The sequence below is a fragment of the Ovis aries genome, chromosome 21 (genome assembly GCF_016772045.2).
Source record: "Ovis aries strain OAR_USU_Benz2616 breed Rambouillet chromosome 21, ARS-UI_Ramb_v3.0, whole genome shotgun sequence".
NCBI classification, from domain to species: Eukaryota; Metazoa; Chordata; class Mammalia; order Artiodactyla; family Bovidae; genus Ovis; species Ovis aries.
The window spans coordinates 41,793,278-41,817,771 of record NC_056074.1 but is presented as its reverse complement, the minus strand read 5'-3'; the positions used below and the strand labels follow the sequence as shown (position 1 = coordinate 41,817,771).

The 24,494-nt window shown below is 55.9% G+C and overlaps 3 protein-coding genes across 4 annotated transcripts; 2 read left to right on the top strand and 1 right to left on the bottom strand.

The window, feature by feature from the left end:
• Positions 1-634: 634 nt before the first annotated feature.
• On the bottom strand, positions 635-3,287 carry LOC101120874 (glutathione S-transferase P). The gene is made up of 7 exons (XM_027959471.2): positions 3,255-3,287; positions 3,088-3,123; positions 2,549-2,655; positions 2,368-2,455; positions 1,249-1,352; positions 1,046-1,153; positions 635-882 (listed from the first exon to the last, which is right to left on the bottom strand). Coding segments are annotated over exons 1-7 (633 nt in total). The 5' UTR covers positions 3,256-3,287; the 3' UTR covers positions 635-693.
• A 7,563-nt stretch (positions 3,288-10,850) lies between these two features.
• On the top strand, positions 10,851-15,621 carry CABP2 (calcium binding protein 2). The gene is made up of 6 exons (XM_060404327.1): positions 10,851-11,000; positions 12,232-12,262; positions 13,084-13,218; positions 13,891-14,000; positions 14,101-14,248; positions 15,376-15,621. The coding sequence occupies exons 1-6, from the start codon at positions 10,944-10,946 to the stop codon at positions 15,399-15,401; spliced, it is 507 nt and encodes a 168-aa protein (XP_060260310.1). The 5' UTR covers positions 10,851-10,943; the 3' UTR covers positions 15,402-15,621.
• Positions 15,622-21,491: 5,870 nt separating this feature from the next.
• Positions 21,492-23,820, top strand: CDK2AP2 (cyclin dependent kinase 2 associated protein 2). Of its 2 annotated transcripts, none has more exons than XM_015103216.4 (4): positions 21,492-22,157; positions 22,470-22,570; positions 22,659-22,791; positions 23,293-23,820. In XM_015103216.4, the coding sequence occupies exons 1-4, from the start codon at positions 22,076-22,078 to the stop codon at positions 23,358-23,360; spliced, it is 384 nt and encodes a 127-aa protein (XP_014958702.2). In that variant the 5' UTR covers positions 21,492-22,075; the 3' UTR covers positions 23,361-23,820. The 2 variants fall into 2 exon arrangements, with proteins under 2 accessions (XP_014958702.2, XP_011957577.1); XM_012102187.3 differs by having other exon boundaries at positions 21,996-22,302.
• Positions 23,821-24,494: the final 674 nt, after the last annotated feature.

The following is a 24,494-nucleotide window of genomic DNA, read 5'->3' as shown; positions in this document are numbered from 1 at the left end:
GTCACAGCCTTGCAGGAAGGAGAGTTGGGCTGGGCCTGGGCAGGTGGTGGGGCGCTCCCACGGTGGGAGGGGGTGCTGACAGAGGCCCCAGGAGCTGGAGGACCTTGACTAACCCCCTCCCAGGTCCCCAAGCAGCACAGCGTGCCCAGAACTCCCAGGACTGTCTTCAGCCATAGACCTGGGCCCTGCTGGCCACCTGCCACACTGCCTGGGGGTGACCGTGGGTGACACACGAGAACGGGCAACATGGACACGCGTGTGAAACACTCGAGTGTGTGTGTCACTCCAAGTGGCGCATGTGCACAGCACCGGAGTGTGCAGAGACCCATCACACAGCTGTCAGGAACTGCACATTCCCTACACAGCGGCCCTTTTCTCAGCTGGAGATGGTTCCCAGGTTGCCGCAGCCCTGGGGAGGTCAACCCCCTCTTGCAGGTGGCCCTCCAGGGTGGGATCTTGGAGGTGTGGAATCTCACCTTCCTCTCTGGACTTGGAACTCCTCTTTGTGTCTTGGCAGCTCTGAGGGCCTGAAGCTTTTTCAAGGCCCAGCCCAGCCCTCATCCTCTTTGAGACAGTCTGAGAAGGGCTGGGGATCCCCAAGGGCCACCTGGTCCCTCAGTGACCACAGCACAGCTTTCCTCTCACTGTGTTTATTCATCTCAAGGGCAGCCCCTCTCCCAGGGGAGGCTGGGCTCATATTTTGCGGCTTCCAAAGATGGGACGGTTCACATGCTCTGGGGAGGCCAGGAAGGCCTTGAGCTTGGGCCGGGCGCTGAGGCGGGCCACGTAGGCTGAGAGCAGGGGGAAGGGGTCCAGGCAGCCAGGGACCAGCACCTGATGATTGAGCAGCAGGTCCAGCAGGTTGTAGTCAGCGAAGGAAATCTGCAGGGCAGGGGGTGGGAGGGCCTGAGTGGGATCAGGAGAGAGGGGGCACGGCTGTGGGGGCAGAACACTGGCTGCTCCAGGGAGCCAGTCACGGCCTTGCTCTGGGCCTCGGTTTGCCCATCTGAGAAATGGACCTCCGATGGCTGGACCCAGTGCTCACCTGGTCGCCCACGATGAAGGCCTGGCCCCCCTGATTCTGGGACAGCAGGGTCTCGAAAGGCTTCAGGTGCGCCGGCAGCTCCCGAACATATTGGGCTTTGTCCTCCTCCTGTGAAAGGAAGTGATGCCCGCAGCGGTCCGCGGTGGGCCTGGCCCCGGGCAGCCTCCCCGCCCCAGCCCTGAGCGCCGGCCCTGGCGGCTCACACGCTTGTGGTGGATGAGGTGGCCGCAGCGCCTGCGGAGGTCTTCCAGGCCATCGTTCACCATGTCCACCAGTGCTGCCTCCCGCTCATCTGTGCCGTAGAGCCCTGCGTCAGCGGCCGGGCAGAGGGTCAGGTTCTGTCTGGCCTGGGGTCCGGCCCGCTCAGTGCTCCCCTCTCCCCCCAAACCTGAAGGTCTCAGGTCTGGGCACCCAGGTCCCCTGCACTGAGGGGTCTGCTCTGCCCAATTCTGCCACTCCCGTCTCCACGAGCCCAAGGAACGTTCCCAGCAGGAGCCCAGGTGCTCGTCTTTGAGACCAGACCCTGGTCCCTGGGACTTGGGAACTCCCAGCCCAAGCCGCCCCTAGTTCCTCTTCCAAGCTGTCCCCCTGCAAGGGCCAGCCAGGCTCTGATCGTGCCTCCCCAGGCCTGAGGGGTGCCTGGTTGTGGGGCCTGGCCAGAACTCGGCTCTGCAGACTGGCATGTCCCTCTGAGTGCAGGACTGCATGGGGCGGGACAGTGAGAGGCAGGCTACACTAGAGGCCTCCGTCCTCTCACCCTGGCTCTCGAAGAAGTCAGGGTGGGCCTGGGACTGCCTGTTCCCACTCCCCTTCCCTGACTTCCCTGATGTGGGATCCCCTTCCCGCATCCTCTTGTACCCACCCCCCACCCCCCAAGCTGGCTGAAAAAGAGGCAGTCACCTCCCGAAGCCACATTCCTGCCACCCGTGAAACAAGGCCACAGGCCTGCTCATTGTGTGCACCAGGCTTTGCAGATTCAGGTGAGGCTAGGGCAGGAGGAGACCGGCCTTGAAGCTCCTGGTCACACCCACAGTGACTCTAGACTACAGCAGCATGTACCATGTGGTGGCCAGTGACCACCTCTGAGCTGTCACCCAGGAAGCAATGAACCCAGGAGGGCTGCCGGCCCAAGCCATGTGGTCCCTGCCCCAGGGGGACTGGAGGCCCCAGCTCTGAAACCTAGAGCCCTCCTAACCCAGGCCCTGCCCCTTCCTCTAGGGCCATCTGGCCTGGGCCCAGCCATAGGACCAGTTCCCAGGACATCTGGGGGGGACCCTTAAGGAGCTTTCCTGGACTGGGCTGCCTTCAGCCTCAGGACTCACCAAAGGAGCGGCCCAGGTGTCGCAGGATGGCATTGGACTGGTAAAGGGTGAGGTCTCCGTCCTGGAACTTGGGGAGCTGCCCATACAGCTGGGAGGGGTGGGGCACGGCTTGGTGAGGGACACTGAGCTCAGCTGCCCCCTCCTCAAGGGTTGCCCCACCTGTCTGGGCGCCATCACTCACGCAGGAGGCCTTGAGTGGGCCCTGCAGCCAGCTCTCCTTGGTGACCACCTCCTCCTTCCAGCTCTGGTCCTGGTCGGCCAACAGCATGCGCAGGGCCTCGCAGCGCCCTGGGGGAGGGGAGGATGGGGCAGTGGGGGTGGGCAGAGACCCCAGCCTCGCAGTAGCCCCCTGGGGAAGTCAGGAGTGGGTGGGAGCTGGATGTGGAGACAGGACACAGACTAGATTCTGAGCCCGCTGAGAAGATATGCAGCGGATAAAGAGTGGAGCCCCCGGCCCCCACAGCGTCTGGGCCAGGGGGACAGGGTGGGAGGCCCAGCCCACTTCGTCCCAGGGAGGGACCCGAGAGGGAGGAATAGAGCGCACCGCCCGCGGGACCCCCGCCCCCACAAACGACGCCGCGGCGGGACCCCAGTCCGCGACCCCGCCCGGCCGCCCGGGGTCCCGCCTCCGCCCCGGGGTCCCGCCTCTGCCTCGGGCTCTGTCCAGACTGCGCGTCCTGCCGGAGGCCCTTCGCCCTCCTAAAGGAGCAGCGGCCGCACCTCGGGTCGGGAAGTAGACGATGGTGTAGGGCGGCACTAGGGTAGGCAGACAGACCGGACGATGCGGGAGGAAGGACCCCCAGGGGCTGGCAGCCCGGGGGTCAGGCCGCCCGGGGAGGGGGTGGCCCGGCCGGCCCCTTCCCCCACCCGGTCCAGACCCTACTCACTGGAGGCGGCGGAGTTCAAGTGTGGCAGGAAGTGGGGAGGACCCGGAGGCCGTATATTTAAGGTCCTGCTCCACCCCCGGCGCCCCACCCCGGGAATCCGCCGAGTCACCGAGCGGATCTGGGTTGGGGCGAGGTGTGGGTGTGGTGAAGCCGGGCCGGAGGGGCCCACCGGCTCTCCGCAGCCGTGCACCTTGCCTGCTGCGCAGTGGTTTTACAAGAGGCTCCCACACTCAGCACCCGGCCGCCACTACCCGCCTCCTCACCGCACCTGAACACAGCATCCTCAGGGCCCCCAGAGGGCCAGGACTGAGTGCCCCAGCACCTGCACACAGTAGGTGCTCCATAAATGCTTTTTGCTTGAATGAATGCTATTTCAATAAACACCCATTTCCGCAGCCTCTCTCCTTTATAATAATAGCAAAAGTCCTCAGGGACTGAGGGCTGCCGCTGAGAAATTTACGCCTATTACAGCCCTAAGACTTGGTCCTGTTCAGATCCCATTTTACCAAGGAGGAAACTGAAGCACACAGTGATGTTCCCAAGGTCAGAGGGCTAGTGAATACGTCGGGTTCGATTCAGGGCATCACTTTCAACCCTCACTGTCTTCTGCAGGGCCTTGTTGTTTGACTACATCTAAGGGCTCTGTTGGAGTAGGCAATGGCAACCCACTCCAGTGCTCTTGCCTGGCAAATCCCATGGATGGAGGAGCCTGGTGGGCTGCAGTCCATGGGGTCGCTAAGAGTCAGACACGACTGAGCGACTTCACTTTCACTTTTCACTTTCATGCATTGGAGAAGGAAATGGCAACCCAGTCCAGTGTTCTTGCCTGGAGAATCCCAGGGACGGGGGAGCCTGGTGGGCTGCCATCTCTGGGGTCTCACAGAGTTGGACATGACTGTAACGGCTTAGCAGCAGCAGCAGCAAGGGCTCTGTAAGAGGCTTCGCAGGTGGCTTAGTGGTAAAGAATCCGCCTGCCAGTGCAGGAGACATGAATTCAATCCCAGGGTCAGAAGATCTCCGGGAGAAGGAAATGGCAACCCACTCCAGTATCCTTGCCTAGGAAATCCCATGGACAGAGGAGCCTGGTGGGCTACAGTCCATGGAGTTGCAGAGTCAGACACAAATCAATGACTAAACAACAACAAAGTGTTCTGTACTCTTCAAATACAGGCTGAAGGGATACAGGTGAATGGAAAGACAAATGAACTGGAGTGAGCAAGACTTTCTGGGCCTGGGAGGGCTGTGTCTTTCCAGGCGGGGCCTGTACCAGCCTCCCTACGGGCCCATCTGCACCCGGAGCCCGGTTCTCCTGGCTGCCCCTTCCTGGAGCTGGGGGTGGCGGTGGGTGGGGTCCTCCTTAGAAACTGGCGCCTGACTGAGCCTGGTTTTCCCAACAGAGCCACCCGAAAGAGGAGGCTGTCCTTCCCCAGGTGCAGAAGTACCCAGCCCGAGCATGGGAAAACCCCAGGCAAGCCCGATTAGGAGCATCCCTGAGCCTTGTGGAGCCCACAGCTGCCTGGGTCTGGGAGTGGGTGGGGGAGGTGGCCCCAGAGCTGGGATCTATCCCTGACTCACAGCTGCAGGAACATCTGCCCAGCACTTAGCAGCTTACAAAGAGCTTCTGCATAAATGGTTTCATGTTATCTCCACCGCAGCCTGGGAGGGACGGGCTCATGTTCCCATTATGCAGAAGAGGACACCAAGGCTCAGAAAGACTCAGTTACCCGCTCTGGCCTGGCACACCTGTGCTCCTTCTGTGCACAAGCATCACACACCTGGGAGCTTGGAGACACCCTGCCAGCCAGCAGGCCTCCTGCTAGCTCACACCCTAGCCGTCATGACGGGCCCACTGGGCAGGCCTTAGCACCATGCTGCAGTGTTCTGTTGACTGCTTTTACCCACAGTCCTCTGGCTCCCCCAGCCCAGCCTGTGGTCTAGCTTTGTGGCCACCCTGGGGCCTCTTCCTCTGAGGCCCAGAGCACAGCTTTTCCAGTTGCATGGGGCCGGCAGCTTCCTGTGTCCATCCCCCACCTCCAGTCCATGTATATGTCAGCTCCTGTCTTTGGTGGGGTTTAAAGTATATGTAAGAGCTTTATTGGTACACAAAATTCACCCTTGCAAAGTGTATGTTCTGTGGGGTTTGGTATATTCAGTGTTGTGTGATCATCACCACTAATTCCAGAGCATTTTCATCACTCCAAAAAGAAACCCTGGACCCATTAGCCATCACACCTCATTCCCCCTCCTGCCATCCCTGCCTGGAGAATCCCATGGATGGAGGATCATGGTGGGCTACAGTCGCAAAGAGTCAGACACGACTAAACGACTAACACGCACGCACACAATCTATTTTGTCACTATGGATTTGCCTCTTCAGGATATTTCATATAAATGAAATCATACACGATGTGGCCTTTCACGTCTGGCTGCTTTCTCTTAGTATAATGTCTTCAAGCTTCATCTATGTTGTAGGATGGTTCAGGACATCATTTCTATTTATGGCCAAATAATATTCCATTGTCTGAACATACACATTTTGTTTACCCATTTATGTATTAATGGACATGTGGGTTGCTTCATTTTTTTACTGTTATGAGTAACACCTTCCCTGATAGCTCAGTTGGTAAAGAATCTGCCTGCAATACTGGAGACCCTGGTTTGATTCCTGGGTGGGACGATCTGCTGGAAAAGGTATAGGCTACCTACTCCAGTATTCTTGGGCTTCCCTGGTGGCTCAGCTGGTAAAGAATCTGCCTGCAATGCGGGAGACCTGGGTTTGATCCCTGGGTTGGGAAGATCCCCTGGAGAAGGGAAAGGCTATCCACTTCAGTATTCTGGCCTGGAGAATTCCAGGGGTCACAAAGAGTCAGACACATCTGAGCAACTTTCACTTTATGAAAGTTGTAACAGTGCTACACACAAGTTTTTGTGTGAACTTATCAATTCCCTTGGGTATATACCTAAGTGTGAAATTGCTGAGTCATGTGGTAACTCATTTTGAGGAACTGCCAAACTCTCTTCCAAAGTGGCTGCACCATTGTATAAGCCCAGCAGCGGCCTATGAAGGTTCCAAATTCTCCACATTCTCACCAATGATTGTAACTGTCTGTCTGTTTCACTGTAGCTATCCTAGTGAGTGTGTATATGTCTTAAGTGATATCTTACCACTGACCATGCCTGGGTTTGGCTTGTGGGGAACAGGGTAAAGAAGGAACCATCATCTTTGCCTTTAGGGGAATCACAACTCAACTCAGAGTAGGAGGAGATAGACACAAGTCTTTTTTTTTTTTTAAGAGATTCTTTTTTTGTTTTTTTTTTCTGGCTGTGCTGTGAAGCATGTGGGACCTCAGTTCCCCAACCAGGGATCAAACTCCCACCCCTTGCATTGGTAGTGCAGAGTCTGAACCATTGGACCACCAGGGAAGTCCCCAAGCACAGGTCTTTATTCACACATTGATTAGTGTGTCTCAGCAATGATTGGACTGGACATAAGGGAAGACACTGAAACAAGTAAAATATGGTCTTTACCCTAGTGAACTCTTTGACTAAAGAATCTAAGACCTTCAACAGCAAGTCCATCCACCCAGCCATCTCTCTGCCTCCACTTATCTGTCTGTCCATCTATATACCCATCTACCCAGTTATTCAGTTGGTAAAGAATCCACCTGCAATGCAGGAAACCCTGGTTTGATTCCTGGATCAGGAAGATCCTCTGGAGAAGGGATAGGCTACCCACTCCAGTATTTCTTGGGCTTCCCTTGTGGCCCAGCTGGTAAAGAATCCGCCCACAATGCGGGAGACCTGGGTTCGATCCCTGGGTTGGGAAGATCCCCTGGAGAAGGGAAAGGATCCCACTCCAGTATTCTGGCCTGGAGAATTCCATGGACTGTATAGTCTACAGGGTCACAGAGTCAGACACAACTGAGCGACTTTCAGTTTCACCCAGTTATTCAGCCATTCAACAACCAAACATTAGACCAGTAGTCCATCAAAACATCTACCTGTCCATTTACCCACCATCTCATTTACCCAGCCACTACTCATTTACCTGTACAATCATCCTTTACTTGCCTGTCCCTCCATCTTTTCATTCACCCATCTGTCCATCCAACCAACCATCTGTCTGTGAAACCATTAGCTGATCAAATCATCTACCCATCCTTCCATGCAGTCACCCAACTGTCCATCCATTCATTCATCCAACTTCCCATCTGTCTACTCAACTATAAATCCCCCTGTCCATTCATTCATCCTTCCATCCATGTTTGTCTATCCATCCAGCTTCTCAATTATTCATCCTTCCCACCACCAACCATTCAAACCCATCAAATCATCTGGCAACCAGTCCAACCACTCACTTATCTACCAAACCATCCATCCATTCATTTGTCCACCACTGATCCACCTGGTCATCTTGGACCCTGGAGCCAGACATGAAGGCTTTGCTTCTTCATTGAAAATGCTTCCAGCCCACATACACTGACCAGTGATAGTCCCCACTTCTTTGGCTTATACTTTGGGACACATTTCTCAACACTTCCCCACCTTCTTAGGAGGTTATTTGGATATGGATTCTTTCATCTCATGTGACATCCACAGTTTTTTGAGCCCTTCCAACATGCCAGGAACCTGATTGGTCTTTTACCATTTAATTTTTCACAAAGGCACCATGAGGCAAATACTAGGTCAACCCCTATTTTCCAGAGAAGGAAACTTTCTTACCCACTTTCCGTAAAGAAAGTAAGACTCAGAGAGGTGAAATACCTTGTGTAGGGTCACACAGCAAATGCAGGGGAGACCCCAGGCCTGCAGGTCCATTCTAAGACCATGCAGAAAACAGGAGAATTCTCTAAGGGATGTTTGCAGTCCCGCTGGGGATGCTGTGCACACCTGGCCTCTGGGAGGAACTGTGACCCAGAGTGCAGAGAGACTGAAGGGTGCTGAAGCTGAGCCTTCAAATGGTCAACATGAATGGTCACAGTGAGCCACCCTTGACTACCGGCCGGCATCCACTGACCTCTCAACCCTGGCCTTTGCTCAGATTCACTCAGGGCTTTGTGGAGGCTGTTCCCTCTGCCTGCAAGTCCACCCACCCCCCTTCATGCGGTCACTGTCAACATCCCTCTGGTCTCGGCTCACAGGTCACTTCCCCAGCCCCTATCGCATCAAGGTCCCCACTTTCCTCCTCTGACAGCGGGTCCGGCCCTTCCCTGCGCTCACCCCTCCACAGCGGCTCTGGGTTTGCTGAAGGTGCAAACCAGGTGGGAAGTCCCAGGAAGGCGCACAGCAGGGGGTCCACAAACATTTGGTGAAATCGAGTCTCCTGGGAGTTTTCTCCTACCTCTTGCGGCCTTTGCAGGGATTACAAGCCCTTCCTCCCTCCTGAGGGCCTCCACCCACAGACCCTGCTGGATTCTAGCGCCTTGGAACACCCCATGTTCACAGCTGGTCCCTGCTAGGGACCCTGGGACTCACCCAGGTAAACATCAGTGGGCAACGCCTAGAATGCTGCCTATCCGCCCATCTCCCCCATGAAGCCTTCCTGATGCCTAGGTCCCTGCCCCAAAGCACTTGGAGACTGTCTCTTGGCCCTTTTCTGAATTAGATGTGCCTGAAAGCAGGTCCCTCAGAGCAGATGGGCTCTGTCGTGTTGGCCCGAGGCTGGGTCCCAGCAGACCTTTGGTGTTTGCAAAAGAAAGACATGAATGGATGGCCATGCTGTGGCAAGAGAGGCCAGCGCCACCAGCTCAGGTGGCAGATGCTTGGTGGGATCTGGTTCCCTTGGACAAAGGCCGGTGCGGGGGGCAGGTGAATAAATCATGAGGGGCCCGGAGCAGGGCCGGGGCAGGACAACTGACCTCATTCTGGGAGGTGAAGAGCCTGCAGCTGGGTGGTAAGTGGGCTGGGGGGCAGAACCTGGGGGGAGGGGCGCACAAGAGGCCGCTGCAGGCTGCTTGGCCCACCCCCACCCTTCTCCCCGAGAAGCAGGAAGTTGGAGGTCGGCACAGGTTAGGTGGGCGGTGTGGGCGGAAGTGAGGTGGTGGACAAGTGCAGAGATACCCCAGGGCTCTGGGTCGGGGAAAGGGGGCAGATCTGGGATGGGGCTTAGGGGGATGGTCTTTCCAGAGTCCAGGAGCCATCCTGGGAGAGGGCATCCTACGGAGAACAGGAAGAGCAAGAATGCACAGACAGAAAGAGGGACAGACCGATGTGGGAAAGCGTCTCACCCAACAGAGGGAGGAAACTGACAAAGAGATGGGCATGAGCAGGCAGAGGGACCCACAGGGACACAGCTGGGCAGATGTCAGCAGGGGGCAGGGGGCGGAGCGAGAACAGCAAGTCAGACAGACACAAAGAGACCCCCGGAGCAGAGGGGCCAGGGAGGGGCAGAGAGCAACACAGACTCAGAGGCAGTGGGGCATATGGGGAGATGGGCAGAGAGGCCGCTGGGATGCGAGGAGCCCCGGGCACGGTCTGTGGCAGCCTGAGCGCAGTGGGTGGCGAGGCAGGGTTCCAGGGAGGGGCTGTGTGAGGGGTCCAGGGGGCTAGGAAAGATGGGGCTCTTGGAGGGCCTGGGCCCACCAGCCCCTGGAGCCGGAAACAGGAAGAATAGCAGGGACCCTGCAGGGACCACCCCCACAGCTGCCCACAAGGCCACCCTCCCGCAGGCCCTGGGAAAGTGCCCCTCAGACGGCAGGAGGTGCCAAGCACTCGTCTCCATGGCTCTTCCCCGGGGCCCAGCAGATGGCAGCCTCCCCACGGGGGACCCCACCCCCTCTGAAGTCATGCCAGGGCCTAGCCGGGCCCCTGCCAGCCCAGCAGCCACCAAGCGGCGGGCACTCCTCCGGGAACTGGAGGCTCAGGTGCAGGCCGCCTACGGGCAGGTAAAGGGGGCCGGGGTGTGGGGTCATCCTCAGCTGAGGGCACCGTGAGGGAACAGCGGGGACCCCACGCCTTAGCTGGGGCCCCACAGGACAAACCCAGGGCTGAGCCCAGGGAGGGGAGCTCAGACATGCACTCTGATGAAGGGACCAGCAGCCACTCAGCTGCCCAGAGGGTGGCTGGCATCCCCCCCAACCTCTGCCATCACTGAGCCCTGTTTCCAGCCAGCAGAGCCCAGAGTCAGCTGTCCTTGGGTCCTCGCTTAAATAGTGGGGCCGGGGCAGGTCCAGGCAGGGGTGCCGAGGGCAGGCAGGCTGGGCGGATGCTCTGAGGTGACAGCAGGGGTTCAGCAGGGAGGGGCAGGTGCTTCCTGGGTCTGCCTTTCCCTGGAGAGATGACCCAGCCCACCCTGGCAATCAAGGCACCTGGCCTCCTCCTCCCAGGTCTAGGCCCTGCTTCTGAAGACATTAAATCTCTCCAGATTGGGCTGGGGGGAGAGAATGTTGGAGAAGGCGTGTCTGCAAGACCCTCAGGAGTGAGCACAGGGAAGCTGTGCCTTCCGGGCGGGGGTGGGCCTTGCGCCCCAAGTGGCCACCCTCACCAGCAGAGATGCTCAGAGATAATCCCAGATTAGGACCCAAGCCCCTGTGCCCCGGGCTCCCCGCCTGCCCACCCGCCAGCGATCTTCCCCACAAAACCCTCGGAAAATCCCCTGCAGTGATCTCAGACTCTCACTGGGAGCCGGTGGGAGCCCACAGCATCCTCTGAGGCCCAGCCTTGGGCTGCCCCTGGGACTCCAGGCCTGGCATGGTTCAAGGGCCCATGGGAAACTGTGCCAAGCGGCCCCGGCACCGGGCGCCTAAGGTAGGAGGGTTAAGGGGGAGAAGCCAAGGCCGGGAGGCTGGGCTGGACCCTGAAAGGGTCTGATGGGGTGGGCAGGGCCTGACTGGGGTTACAGGTGGGCACAGCAGGGGGATGAAGGGGTTGGCGCCCACCACTGTTGACCAAGATCTTCCCTGGCAGACCCCAGACTCTGACCCATCGTAGTCTTGGTTCCTGCAGACCTCTGGGCCTTCTGCTGCCAAGCTCGTCAGGCCCCCCAACTGCCCATTCAACTGCCCCCTTCCTGCTGCTGCCCTTGCCCTCTGGAGTGACCATGGCCCTGTGCCTTGCCCCTTTTCCGGGCCTCAGTTTGCCCCCCTGAACAGTAAGGGAGTGGACCCTTCTAGTCGAGAGTGTTGATGGTGAGGTTCCACTGTCCTGTGCTGGGTTCTAATGACGGGAGAGGCTGGCAAGTGAGGGTGGAGAGGGGTCACTGCCCCTGCTCATGGCTGGCTCTGCTGCAGGACCGCTGGCAGTGGCCTGGCTCCCCCCCAGGGGGGTCCCGCCATGGCCTAGGCCCCAGCCCCAGCCCCAGCCCCAGTCCCGAGGAGCCGGGGGCCCCTTGGCCGGGCGTCCAGGGCTACTCCGTGCTCAGCAGCGTGGTGGGGCCCGCCTGCATCTTTCTGCGGCCCAGCATCGCCGCCACCCAGCTCGTATGTACGGCCACCACCTGCCTGCCTCTAGTCCCTACCCTTGCCCCCACGTTTTGCCTCTCCTTGAGTGGGGGGGAGAGGACTGAGTGGGGATGTCAGAGCAAAGGCTCACAGATCTAGGGACGTGGGGGACAGAGAGGCGTGGAGAGACAGACAGAAGATCAATATGAGGGGGACCTGGGGAAACAGGCCAGGAAAGAGAGAAGAGGGGGGCAGGGAGTGACTCAGAGAAACGGCAGAGACAGAAGCCACCAAGGGGACAGGCAGGGAGGGGACAGGGCCCCCAAAGAGGAATAGAGAGAACAAGAGCGACACGGTGACACTGATGCCCCCATGGCCAAGCTGGAGGGTCTGCCCAACCCCAGCTCCACCTCTGGCTAATGGAGCTCCAGGAGCGGGGCACAGGGGACAGATGCCCAGCCCATCAGCATGAATGGTGGGAGAAGAGGAGTGCCTGTATGTTGTGGGGCTGAGTAGGGGCCCCAAGAGAACAAGAAAGAGGAGGTGCAGGTACCTGGGGGGTTGTGCAGGGAATTCGTAACTCTTCTGTCTTCCCTCAGGACCGGGAGCTGCGGCCAGAGGAGATTGAAGGTAAAGGGTTGGGGAAAGAGCTAGAGTTTCCAGGGTGGGGGGCACTGGGTGGGGGTCTGAGCAGTCTCCAGGAAGAACTGGGAGCAAGCGGGCTGGAGGGGATCCGAGCGGGAAGACGGGGACCAGACTGAGCAGGGTGGGGTTGAGAGAACCCCCAGCTGTCAGTCTCCTGGTTCTATTTGCCAGGCAGGACATGGTCCCCTTTTATTCATCCAGCGAACACTTCCTGGGTGCCCACTGTGGGCCTGGCCCAGTTCTGAGTACTGGGAAACGTGGCCAACCAGATAGATCTGGCCTGTATCCTCTGGAGAGAGATGTCAACAGGTCAACTGCCAGTACAAATGGTGCTATGCGCTCTCAAGGAAGTGATCAAAGGAGCCAGAGGACTGAATTGAGAGGGAAGACCTCTTTGAATAGGTGGCATAAAGACCAAGGATGTTCCAGAATGTGAGCTCCATGAGGCAAAGGATTGTTTTTCCCTCTCTCTTTCTTTCTCACCTCCTTCACGCTCTCCTTTCTTTCTCTCCTTCCTCCCTTCCTTCTTTTCTTTCTCCCTCTCTCCCCTTCTTCCCCTCCCTCTCTCTCTCCCTTATCTTTTTCTTTCTTCACTGCCACATCCCCAGTAGCTAGAGCAGTGCTTGGCACAGAGCAGATGTCCCTTAAATGGAATGAAAGGAACAGCGTATGCAAAGGCCCTAGGGTAGCAAAGAGAAACAACTGCTTAGAAAGCATGGACATGACAGGACCGAGGTGAGAAGGTCTAATCCAGGCTGGGGTCCCAGGGGACGTGCGGAAAGGACTGACCCTGCCCTGCCTGGCAGAGCTGCAGGCCGCCTTCCAGGAGTTTGACCGAGACCGAGACGGCTACATCGGCTACAGGGAGCTGGGGGCCTGCATGCGGACGCTGGGCTACATGCCCACTGAGATGGAGCTCATCGAGATCTCCCAGCAAATCAGTATGTGCCTGAGACCTGTCCCACCCCCAGTTCTCCAGAGGCCATGACCACGGTCAGGGCAGCCGGGCAGCCCAGGGAACCGAGGTGTCTACACAGGTTGGCTCCCAGAACCTGGGACTTTGGTCATTCTCACAGCAAGCTCTCTGCCTCCAGAGAATCTCACCATCCCCCGTGAGGTGGGTGGGTCAAGGGCTAGCATGCCCACTTTTTAGATGAGGGCAAAGTGGTAAAGAAACTGCCTACCAATGGAGCAGACTTAAGAGACCGGGGTTCAAACCCTAGGTTGGGAAGATCCTCTGGAGAACATAGCAACCCCACTCCAGTATTCTTGTCTGGGAAATCCCGTGGACAGAGGAGACTGGCGGGCTGTAGTCCATGGGGTCACAAAGAGCTGGACACAACTGAAGAGACTTAGCACACAGCCACAGTCTCCCGGTGACTTGCCTAAGGTCGCACAGCCAGGTCACTGGAGCCAGGAACTTGAGCCCAACTGAGCTCTTCAGGAAAATGAAGGGAAGCCGGCAGGAGACACAGCCTAGGAGACACAGAAGGAGGGAAAGGCCCATTCAGTGGGGCGGGGAGAGGGACACAGGCCAGGAGGAGAGGGCGGAGGAGGCCAGGGCTGGGCAGGGGTCTCTGATGGTTCCGGGTCTCTATGGGCGTGGCCCCCAGGTGGCGGAAAGGTGGACTTTGACGACTTTGTGGAGCTGATGGGCCCCAAGCTGCTGGCGGAGACCGCGGACATGATCGGCGTCCGGGAGCTGCGGAACGCCTTCCGGGAGGTGGGGTCCCCGGGGACGGCGCGGGCGGGGCCTGCATGTCGGCGGCGAGGGAGGGGCCGCGGGAATGAATGACTCGATCCGTGACCCGGTGTCGCCGCAGTTCGACACCAACGGGGACGGCTGCATTAGCTTGGGTGAGCTCCGGGCGGCCCTGAAGGCCCTGCTGGGAGAGCGGCTCAGCCAGCGGGAGGTGGACGAGATCCTCCGCGACATTGACCTCAACGGGGACGGCCTGGTGGACTTCGAAGGTACCGCCCACCGTTCCTCCACGCTCAGCACCGCGGACCCTGCGGGAGTTTTCACAGAGGAAGAGCCTCAAGCGCTGTGTGTGTGCCAGGCTCTGTGCTAAGCACACCTACCTCCTCTCCCGACTAACCATCAGGAGAACCTGGGAGGAAGCCAGGCTTAACCCCATAAGGAGGAAAAAGTTGGTTCTTAGGGAAGCGAGGGTGCTTAGCAAAAGAAGTGGATGGAGCCAGCATCTAGATCCAGGAAGCCTACCCCTTCCCAACAGAGGGAAAACAAGGATTAAATAACAAAAGGAAGCCAAGGAAAGTAAAGTCTTCCCTCATAGCTCAGCTGGTAAAGAATCCACCTGCAATGCAGGAGACCCCAGTTTAATTCCTGGGGTCGGGAAGATCTGCTGGAGAAGGGAAAGATTACCCACTCCAGTATTCGTGGGCTTCCGTCGTGGCTCAGCTGGTAAAGAATCCACCTACAATGCCGGAGACCTGGGTTCGATCCCTGGGTTGGGAAGATCCCCTGGAGAAGGGAAAGGCTACCCACTCCAGTATTCTGGCCTAGAGAATTCCATGGACAGTATAGTCCATGGGGTCCAAAAGAGCAGAACGCAACTGAGCGGATTTCACTTTCACAGAAAGTCAGGGCTTCCCTGGTGGCTCAAACGGTAAAGAGTCTGCATGCAGTGCAGGAGACCAGGGTTCAATCCCTGGGTCAGGAAGATCCCCTGGAGAAGGCAATGGCTACCAACTCCAGTATTCTTGCTTGGAGAATTCCATGGACAGAGGAGTCTGGCGGGTTACAGTTCATAGGGTCACAACGAGTCAGACACAACTGAGCGACTAAACACACACAAGGAAAGTCAGTGTGTAGAAATTCTCCAAGGTAGGCCCAAAAGTGCTCCCGAGCTTCATAGCAGCCAAAGCAAAGAGGAAAGTAGGTTCAGTTACAAGATTTTTTCCCTCCCATAAGACAAAGCCCCTCTTCCTGGCCTATTCTCCACCAAATCCAGGGGACTCCGTCGTAGGCCCTGCCCTTGACCACACTCCCTCCCACCTCGAAGTCAGTATCTTCGCCTCACTCTGGGGGGTCGAGGTCCAGAGAGCAGACTGAAATGTTGGCTTTGTCCTGGCAGAGTTTGTGCGAATGATGTCTCGCTGAGCCTGCACAGAAGCTGGAAGCAGCAGACAGGACTTGGGACCAGAGCCACTGGCTGCCAGTGTGTTCTTGGAGCCCCTCACCTCCAGCTGGGACCCCTCCCCCTCTCCTCCCTCCCTGGCCTGTGAGCACAGCCCTTGCCTGCAACACCCCCACCCTACTCCTCCACCAAGCCCCCTTGCCCAGCTCTGTTTCTCTGACAATAAAGCATCTTCGAGCTAGGGACACAGCTTCCACTGCTCACTTGTTCATCCTCCATATATTTGGCCCCCAAAGTGAAGTCTTCTCGATTGTGAACTTTAGGTGGGTAAGGGGCCCTCCCTGGATCCTGCAGCCAGCCCAGAACAAGTACTGGGAAATGTTCCCAGATGAGTAAACCCAACCTGCTTCTCCCAGAGCTGGGTGCATGGTGGCCCCTCACCCTGTGAAGGGCTCCTGCTGGATCCAAGGTTACAACCGAAGACCATGTGCCTAAGGGCTTCTCCCAAGCTCCTTCCCATTTCCTCTTAGAGGGGCGCAGCTCAGAGCTCCCTGCAAGAAAGAACTTGCTGGTGGGCTGCAGGGGGTGAGGGAGCTGACAGGCCCCTTCAGGATATATCTCAGCCTTTGGGCACATGCCTCACTCTTCCCTGGAGCCTGCAGCCACTGACCGAGCACACAGATGGGCTCTGTTCCGAGCTTCCCTCTAGGTTAGCCGAGGTGTGGTCAGGTCAGCCCCGAATCAGCGACTCTCTGCCCAGTCCTTCTTCATCACACTTCCTCTTTTTCACATTCCGAACTTCATCTTGGTGTTTGCCTCCCAGGGAAACCAAATAACACAGCTCCTCAGTCCAGCCCTGCCATGGTCTTCATAACCCCATTTTCCATATTGAGGGACCTGGGAGGCCAGGTCTCAGCAATGTGCGGGAGTCCTCCCAGCTCCACTGCCCTCTCCCTGCTCCCGGCCGTGCAGCACGTGCTGCCAGATTTTTCTTTCTGAAATGCCGTTTGTGTTTTGTCACACTTCTATCCAGAAACTGGCCACTGGGTCCCCCATTGCCCCCTGGGCTGATCCAGTCCCTGTGCCTGGCACTGGAAGGCTCCACGAGGATGAGGAACTGGCACACAGTCACGCACGTTAGGAAGAAGCATCAGGGAGACTTCAGCCAGGCCTGGGGACTATAGAGTCACAGTGCCAACCAGAAAGGGCGCCTTCAGGTCGGAGTGGACCCCGGACAGGCTGAGGCCTCTTCTAGCCTTGTATGACTAGGCGCCATTCCCACCTGCTGGGAGGAAGGATGAACTTGACCTTTAGGCCCAGAAAGGGGAGGAGCTTTCAGTGATTGTGCCAGCAAGATGGCCTTGAGACAGAGCAGGCAGCCTGCCACCAGCGCCTTGCTCAGTTGGATCTTGGACACCGAGGTGCCAGGGCTGGCTGCAGCAGCCTCAGCACCACTTGCCTGGCAGATCACAATTAATCCTTAATCCCCAATTAGATGATCTCTCCTGCCAATCTGGCAGGCTTGGGGATGAGGGGGGAGTTGCAGCTTGTCTGGGAGCCATGGTCCTCCCTCCCTCCCCCTACCCTCCACCGGCAAGCACAGATGGCATTGCTGCCCGAAAAGAAATCTGTCCCCTCTGCAGGGGCTGAGGAGAATGATGGACATGGGCCAGGGGAAGAGCAGACCCTGCTCAAGGTCAGCCTCCCACTGGCCCCAGCTTGGTAGGCGCTATGGTTGGAACCGGGGAGAGGGGACGGTTGGTGGGGAGGTTTTAATTGGCTGCCTTGTATCTGCTGGCATCAGCAGTGCCCACAGCTCCCCCAAATCCACCACACACCCTCCCACCCCAAAAAGGCTGTTAGCCCAGAAGTTCCAAGCAGACACAGCTGAAGCAGGGACCAGGGCTAGAAGGACCAATAAGCAGATGACAACTATGTGGAGCCAAGAACCCGTCCTCCGTCTAAAGGGGGCACCTGCCCTCCAGCTCCACTGACTGCTGCCCGTGTAGGCTAGAGCTACAGGTTCTCCTGGTTTTCCAAGAGAAGCTGTCAGTTGAGATTTTTACGTTAAGTCCACTTTATATATTTATTTATTTTTAATTTCGGCTGCACTGGGTCTTTGCAGCAGCATGTGGGGGCATCTCTCATTGCAGAGCACGGGCTCTAGAGCGTGCAGGTTCAGGAACGCAGTGCTCAGGCTTAGTTGCCCTGCAGTGTGTGGGATCTTTGTTCCCGACCAGGGATCAAGCCTATGTCCCTTGAACTGGAAGGCGGATTCTTAACCTCTGAGCCACCAGAGAAGTCTCAGTTTCACTTTAAATAGTTGGAGTATAATGTATATGCAGTAACATGGATGAATGTACAGTTCAGTGAGTTTTTGCATGCATATGCAGCCAGGTAACCATCATCCCAATAAAGATATTAATCCACTTATTTAAGAATAGTTCCCGGTTTACAGAATTATATTGAAGACAGGACAGGGAGCTCATGAATACCTCACATCCGGTTTCTCGCGTGTATTAGTCAAGGCTCTCCAGAGAAACAGAACCAATAGGAGATGTGGCAGTGAAAAAGGTATTTATTATTAAGGAATCGGCTCAGGCAGTTATGGGCACTGAGCCATCCTCAGATCTGTAGTCAGCAAGCTAGTGATATGGAGACCTGGTGATATAGTTCCAGTCCGAGCCCAAAGGCCCCCAAACCCAGAAAAGTTGATGTTGGAAGTTCCAGTCTGAGAGCAAAAGAAGCCTGATGACCCTGCTCAAAGGTCAGGCAGGCAAAACTCCCCCCTCACTCAGCCTTTTTGTTCCATTCAGATCTCACTCAGCCCACACTGGGAAGACCCATTTGCTTTACTTAGTACTCAGATGCAATGCATCTCATCCAGATGCTCCCTCAAGACCCTCCAAAATAATGTTGGACCTTTGGCTTGGGCACCCCATGACCCAGTCAGATCGACACACGGAATGAACCACGACACTCTAGTAACATCTTACATTAGAATGGTACCTCTGACACTGCTCATGAACTAATGAAGTGAAGTGAAAGTCACTCAGGCGTGTCTGATTCTTTGCAAGCCCATGGACTACACAGCCCACCAGGCTCCTCTGTCCATGGAATTCTCAAGGCAAGAACACCTGTGAAAGGGAAAGTTGCTCAGTTGTGTTCGACTCTTTGAGACTCCACTGACTATGCAGCCTGTGGAATTCTCCAGGCCAGGATACTGAGGTGGGTAGCTATTTCCTTCTCCAGGGGATCTTCCCAACCCAGGGATTGAACCTGTGTCTCCCACATTACAGGTAGATTCTTTACAGTCTGAGCCAACAGAGAAGCCCAATGAACTAATGCTGCTGCTGCTGCTAAGTCGCGTCAGTCGTGTCCGCCTCTGTGCGACCCCATAGACGGCAGCCCACCAGGCTCCACCATCGCTGGGATTCTCCAGGCAAGAACACTGGAGTGGGTTGCCATTTCCTTCTCCAACGCATGAAGGTGAAGTCGCTCAGTCATGTCTGACTCTTCGCGACCCCATGGACTGCAGTCTACCAGGCTCCGCCATCCCTGGGATTTTCCAGGCAAGAATACTGGAGTGGGTTGCCATTGCCTTCTCCAAAAGAACTAATAGTGACGCCTTATTATTAAAGACCATATTTTATGCAGATTTCATCTCTTCTTCCCTTGTTCTGTTGCAGAGTGCCTTCCAGGACACCATTTACATTAGAAATCATGTCTTTTTAGGGTTCTCTTGGTTGTAATGGTTTTACAGAATTTTCTTTTTTAATTATCTTGTCAGTTTTAAGGAATACCAGTCAGGTATTTTAGAATGTCTCTAAACTGGGATTTGTTTGTTTTTACCACAGTTAGAATGGGGTTCTTGGGACTTCCCTGGTGGTCCAGTGGCTAAGACTCTGGGCTCCCAGTGCAGGGGGCTGGGATTCAATTGCCCTGGTCAGGGAACTAGGTTCCACATGCTGCAACTAAGACAGCACAGCCAAATAAATATTTAAAAAAGAATGGCGTTCTCATCCCGACATATACTATTTATATTATCAACATGACATCATTATTGATTTTGACATTGATCATTTGGCTGAATGTAGCATTTCTGTCAGGTTTCTGTGCTGTAAAATTACTCATTTCATTTTCTTTCTCCTATCACGTCAGTCCTATTAAAGGTCCATTTGTCTTTTCTCCATTTATTTATTTGCTCACTCTTTTCTATATCAATATGGACTCATATTTATTTTATACAAGTTATAATCCAGGACTATTTTATTGATTTTCTTGTTCAAAGTGCTCAATCTTTGGCCATTGAGAGCTCTTTCATTTGGCTCCTGTGCCCCTCTGACATGCCCCCATCACTGTAGTGGCTTGAGTTTGGGAGTTTTGAGTTTTGTTTTAGCATTTTCTTACTTTCTAGCACTACTAGCTGTTCCAGAATTATCTTGCATATTTCCGGTCCCAGTCCTAGAGTCAACCATTTCTCCAAGGAACTCTGCTTCATTTTATTGGAGAATGGTATTTGAAACCAAGATCCGGATGTTAAGTTGCTTCTAGGCACTCTAAGCTAATAGAATGAGGATATATATATATATATATATGTACACTAATGTGGATATAAAAAATTTTAAGTATTTCTGCATATAACCAACTGTATTTATATCAAGCTAAACATGAGTTCCTGTTGGTATCTCCAACTCTAGTCCATTACCACATGGATCATTCTAGCATCCTCCTCCTCCTCCTTACTTACCTGTAACTTCTCATTCCGACATTGAGAATTGGTAGCCCATACTCCCATGGGAAACCACATCATCAACTAGGGTGGAGTGCTTTTTGTCTTTGTTCTTATGGGCTCCACTCATTTCCAATTTCCAGATTATGCTTTACCTATTCATTTTTACCCCTTACCAACTCCTGGCAACCATTACTTTGTTTACCTTCTGTATAAGTCTTCCTTTTCCAGAATGCCATATCATTGGAATCATACTGCATGTGTCTTTTTTCAGACTGACTTCTTTCACCTAGCAATATGTCTGTGTCTTTTTGTGGGTAGATAATTTCCTTTTATTCCTGAATAAGAGTCCATTGTATAAAAACATCTGTTTCTTTGTTGACTCACCTATTGAAAGCCCCCTCTACTGGAAGCCTTCTGTGATGTCACAAGGCTGGACCCTTACTCTGAATTCCAGAGGAATTGTCCCTCTGGAATTCCTTGTCCCAGGAATCCACACTGTTTTACTCTATTGTGTGGCTTTACTTCCCTGTCTGTCTCTCTTTGAGACTAGGATCTCCTTGAGGACAGAAACCATGACTAGTTCATTTCCATCAGTGTCCAGCACAAGGCCTGAGATGGAGTGAGACAATGTTTGTTGAATGAATAAACAATGTCCTGGGCATGAAAAAAATCTACAGAGCTGGCAGGGGGCGGGGGGGATGAGATTTTGAGGAGTCGTCGTCTCAGGAAAAAGGTTAATGTTTGGAGGAGAGTCTAAGATCCAGGTTTGTGAGGAATGAGATTTGAGGGGAGGGATCTGAATGGAGATATGGATAGGAAAAAGGAAAATGAAACAGTAGACACTTTATGAATATTCATTTAATCCCCACAACCTTATGAGTCCCTTGGACTGCAAGGAAATCCAACCAGTCCATCCTAAAGGAAATCAGTCCTGAATATTCATTGGCAGGACTGATGCTGAAGCTGAAACTCCAATACTTTGGCCACCTGATTTGAAGAACTGACTCACTGGAAAAGACCCTGATGCTGGGAAAAATTGAGGGCAAGAGGGCAGTTTAAGTGTTCAAGGTGAGCTGTTCCTGCGATTGTCATTATGAGTCACTGGCATGGGGATTTGGTGGGGTTGAGACGGGGGGATGGGGCAGGTTGAGGAGTCCTTGAAGTCTCCGTTGGACCTTACACCAACCTAGACCCGAGGTCCAGGCAATTGGAAAGGAGAGGCGCATCACCCGCTTAGGTGCAGGACCCGTTGCCATGGGAACATACGGGGAGGCCTCGGGGAGGGCGCATGCGCGAATCGGAGACAGGTTGTGGAACCGGTGAAAGGTGACGTAAAAGCGCACGGGGTGGGGCGCGGGGCTGGGAACGTCAAAGCCCTGCGTCCTCCGGCACCCAGAGCGGAGGACAGGCGCGCGCGCGCGCGCGCCGCGGCGGTGACGGCAGCGGCGGCCACAGCCCAGCCGAACCGGGACGGGGCAGCGGGACGCTGACGTACAAAGCAACGTGAGTGAGGTGCGAGGGCGGCACCCGCGCCGGGGAAGCCCAGCTCGGCGCGAACCGCGGCGGACCAGACCCAGCTCTCAGGCTGCCGAAGCCCCGCCCCTTAGGCTTGAGGACTAATCGGATTGAAAGCGCGCCGGCCCCGGGCCGCGAACTCTCCAATTGTGGAGGGTGTCGGCCACCGCCCAATCCGAAGCAGACAGGTGCGAGGTCCGGAAGGCGGAGGCCAATCAGCAGCGGTTGCGGCCTGTTGGGGCCGGTCTCTGCCAATAAGGAGGGCCGAGTGACATCTCCGCGCGCCAATCGGGAGTGAAGGATCGTTCGTGCCCGCCCGCCCTTCCGGCCCGAGCTCTATTTACTAGGGGCGTGCTGCCGGCCTGCCAATCAGAACGCGGCTCAGAGGCCAGGCAGCCAACCCGGGAGGAGCGGCCGGCCGGCGTCCGCCGCACCCAGGAGTTGGGGATGTCCTACAAGCCCATCGCCCCCGCCCCCAGCAGCACCCCCGGCTCCAGCACGCCTGGGCCCGGCACCCCGGTCCCGACAGGTGAGGACCCAGCTCCATCCCTGCTTGCCTGCCCGGGCAGTCAAGGTCTCCGAAGAGAAGACGGCCCGAGTTCTGCAGTGTGCTAGGCCCGCCGCCTGTCCTCGCCGAGCCTCAGTTTGCTGGCCTGTAAAGTGGGCGTGGTCGCGTAAGGGTTGTTGGCTGAGTGCAGCGGGAGGGGGCTTGTCCTGAAGTTTAGCGGCCTGGAATGGAGCGTGCCTTTGGAGGGAATCGGGGCGAATCTAGTCCGAGGCTTGGAGCGCCGGGAGGAGGCGCTCCTGACCCGCGCTGACCGCTTACTTGCTCCTCTTGCAGCTGGAAGTGTCCCATCACCATCGGGCTCTGTGCCGGGAGCCGCTGCCCCTTTCAGACCACTGTTTAATGACTTTGGACCTCCCTCCATGGGCTATGTGCAGGTGAGTGGAGCTGAGGGATTGCCTGTGGGATAAGGACTGGAGGTGCCCTGTTGGCCTGAACTCACTGCCCTGTTCTCTTTTGACTTAGGCAATGAAACCACCTGGCGCCCAGGGCTCCCAGAGCACTTACACCGACCTGCTATCTGTCATAGAAGAGATGGGCAAAGAGATCCGGCCCACCTATGCTGGCAGCAAGAGCGCCATGGAGCGCCTGAAGAGAGGTGAGTGAGGCCAGGAGACAAACACTGAACAACCCTTCACAAGGTAGGGAAGGAAAGACTTGGAGGCCGCCTGAGCCAAGCCTAGACGAGGGCCAGGATCACTATCCAGAGAGGCTTTGGAACTGAACTGAAATTGAGTCAGTTTCTAAGGAAGGACAGGGAATTTGTATTTCAGTCAGTCAGTTCAGCCACTCAGTTGTGTCCAACTCTTTGCGACCCCATGGATGCAGCACACCAGGCCTCCCTGTCCATCACCAACTCCCGAACTTTACTCAAACTCATGTCCATTGAGTTGGTGATGCTATCCAATGCTGTATTTCAGCGGGGTAAATTTGCTGGTTAATGTCTAAACCTCTAATGTCATTGAGTCCCTCATTAGATTATAGTCCCTTTCACTGAAAGGAAAGGGGGTGTGAGGGAGGGGTCTTCCTCTGGAGGGCAGACCTGGGACTGTGGAGGGTCGCTGAGATCCTGTATGTTACTTGCCCATGCCCACCCCAGGCATCATCCATGCCCGGGCCCTCGTCAGAGAGTGCCTGGCAGAGACAGAGCGGAACGCCCGCACGTAACAGGACTCGACTCCACCTCAGCTTCTGGACCTTTCCTGGCCACTGCAGAGCACCTGCTTCTCCCTGGCCTTCACCCCAAGTTGCACTTCCCGTCCTGGGCTTCCTGTCCTGTGTCCTTTGGTGGGTCCCCTCCAGGAACCAGTGAGGTGGCTCTTAACTCCAGTCGGCAGCACTAACTGGAAACCCCGAAAGAGTTAGCAGCGAGGTCACTGTGAGTCTCACCCATGACCTGCCAACTGTGTTGATCAACTGGAGCTGCCTCCTTTCTGTGGCCCCCACCGCTCAGCACTTACCCAGGACTTTTATCCACTTTGCCCAGACCCCTTCTCCCCAAGCAGGGCCTTCGGCCCATGGCCTCCCTGCCTTTTCTCCTGGGCCATAACAACTCTTTTCTCAGTGTGTCTTTTGCTAAATACGCCCTTTTTATATAAATAAAATATAATTTGGAGTTGTTCTCTCAGCTAGTAGTCTTCTTTATTTTATTTTATTTATTTTTATCCGTGCACTGCGGACCCATGCCCCTGCACTGGAAGCATGGCATCTTAACCACTGGCCCACCAGAGAAGCCCACACAGTTCATAGTTTCTCTGAGCCTGGTGCCTCTGCTAAGCCCGGGCGGGCCACGAAGAAAGGGAAAGAGGAGACTCGGAGGGAGATGGTTGGGTACAGTGAGTGGGAGGGAGGCCCACTAAGCCTAGCTTTGCCTTGCCTCCACAGCCCATTGACCTTGAGTGGGACCCTGCCCTTCCCTGGCCCTCGGCCTGCCAGCTGTTTGTGGAAAGAGTTGAACTCCAATAGCTGAGTGCCCTGCCCTCCTTCACAAGATGCCACCAGGGGGCAGCACAAAGCCTGGGCTGCTTCCACAGCTGGAGGGCTCTGTCTCCAGCCTGAACCTAGAGGGTTCTTTCTCTGGACTAAAGGTGCCTGGAGGGTGGAAATGCCAGTTCACTTAAGCCCCACCCTCGCATGCCTTAACACCCTAACATCCTAAGCTTGGAATCAGCCCTGGGGCTCGGAATACACCCTATCTCTGAGTCCTAAGAGGAAGGAAAAGGAGCCGAGCTGCTTCCCCACCCCTGGGACCTGAGAAACAGTCGAGAGAGAACTGGTTTCCCCAGTGTGGGTGAGACCCTG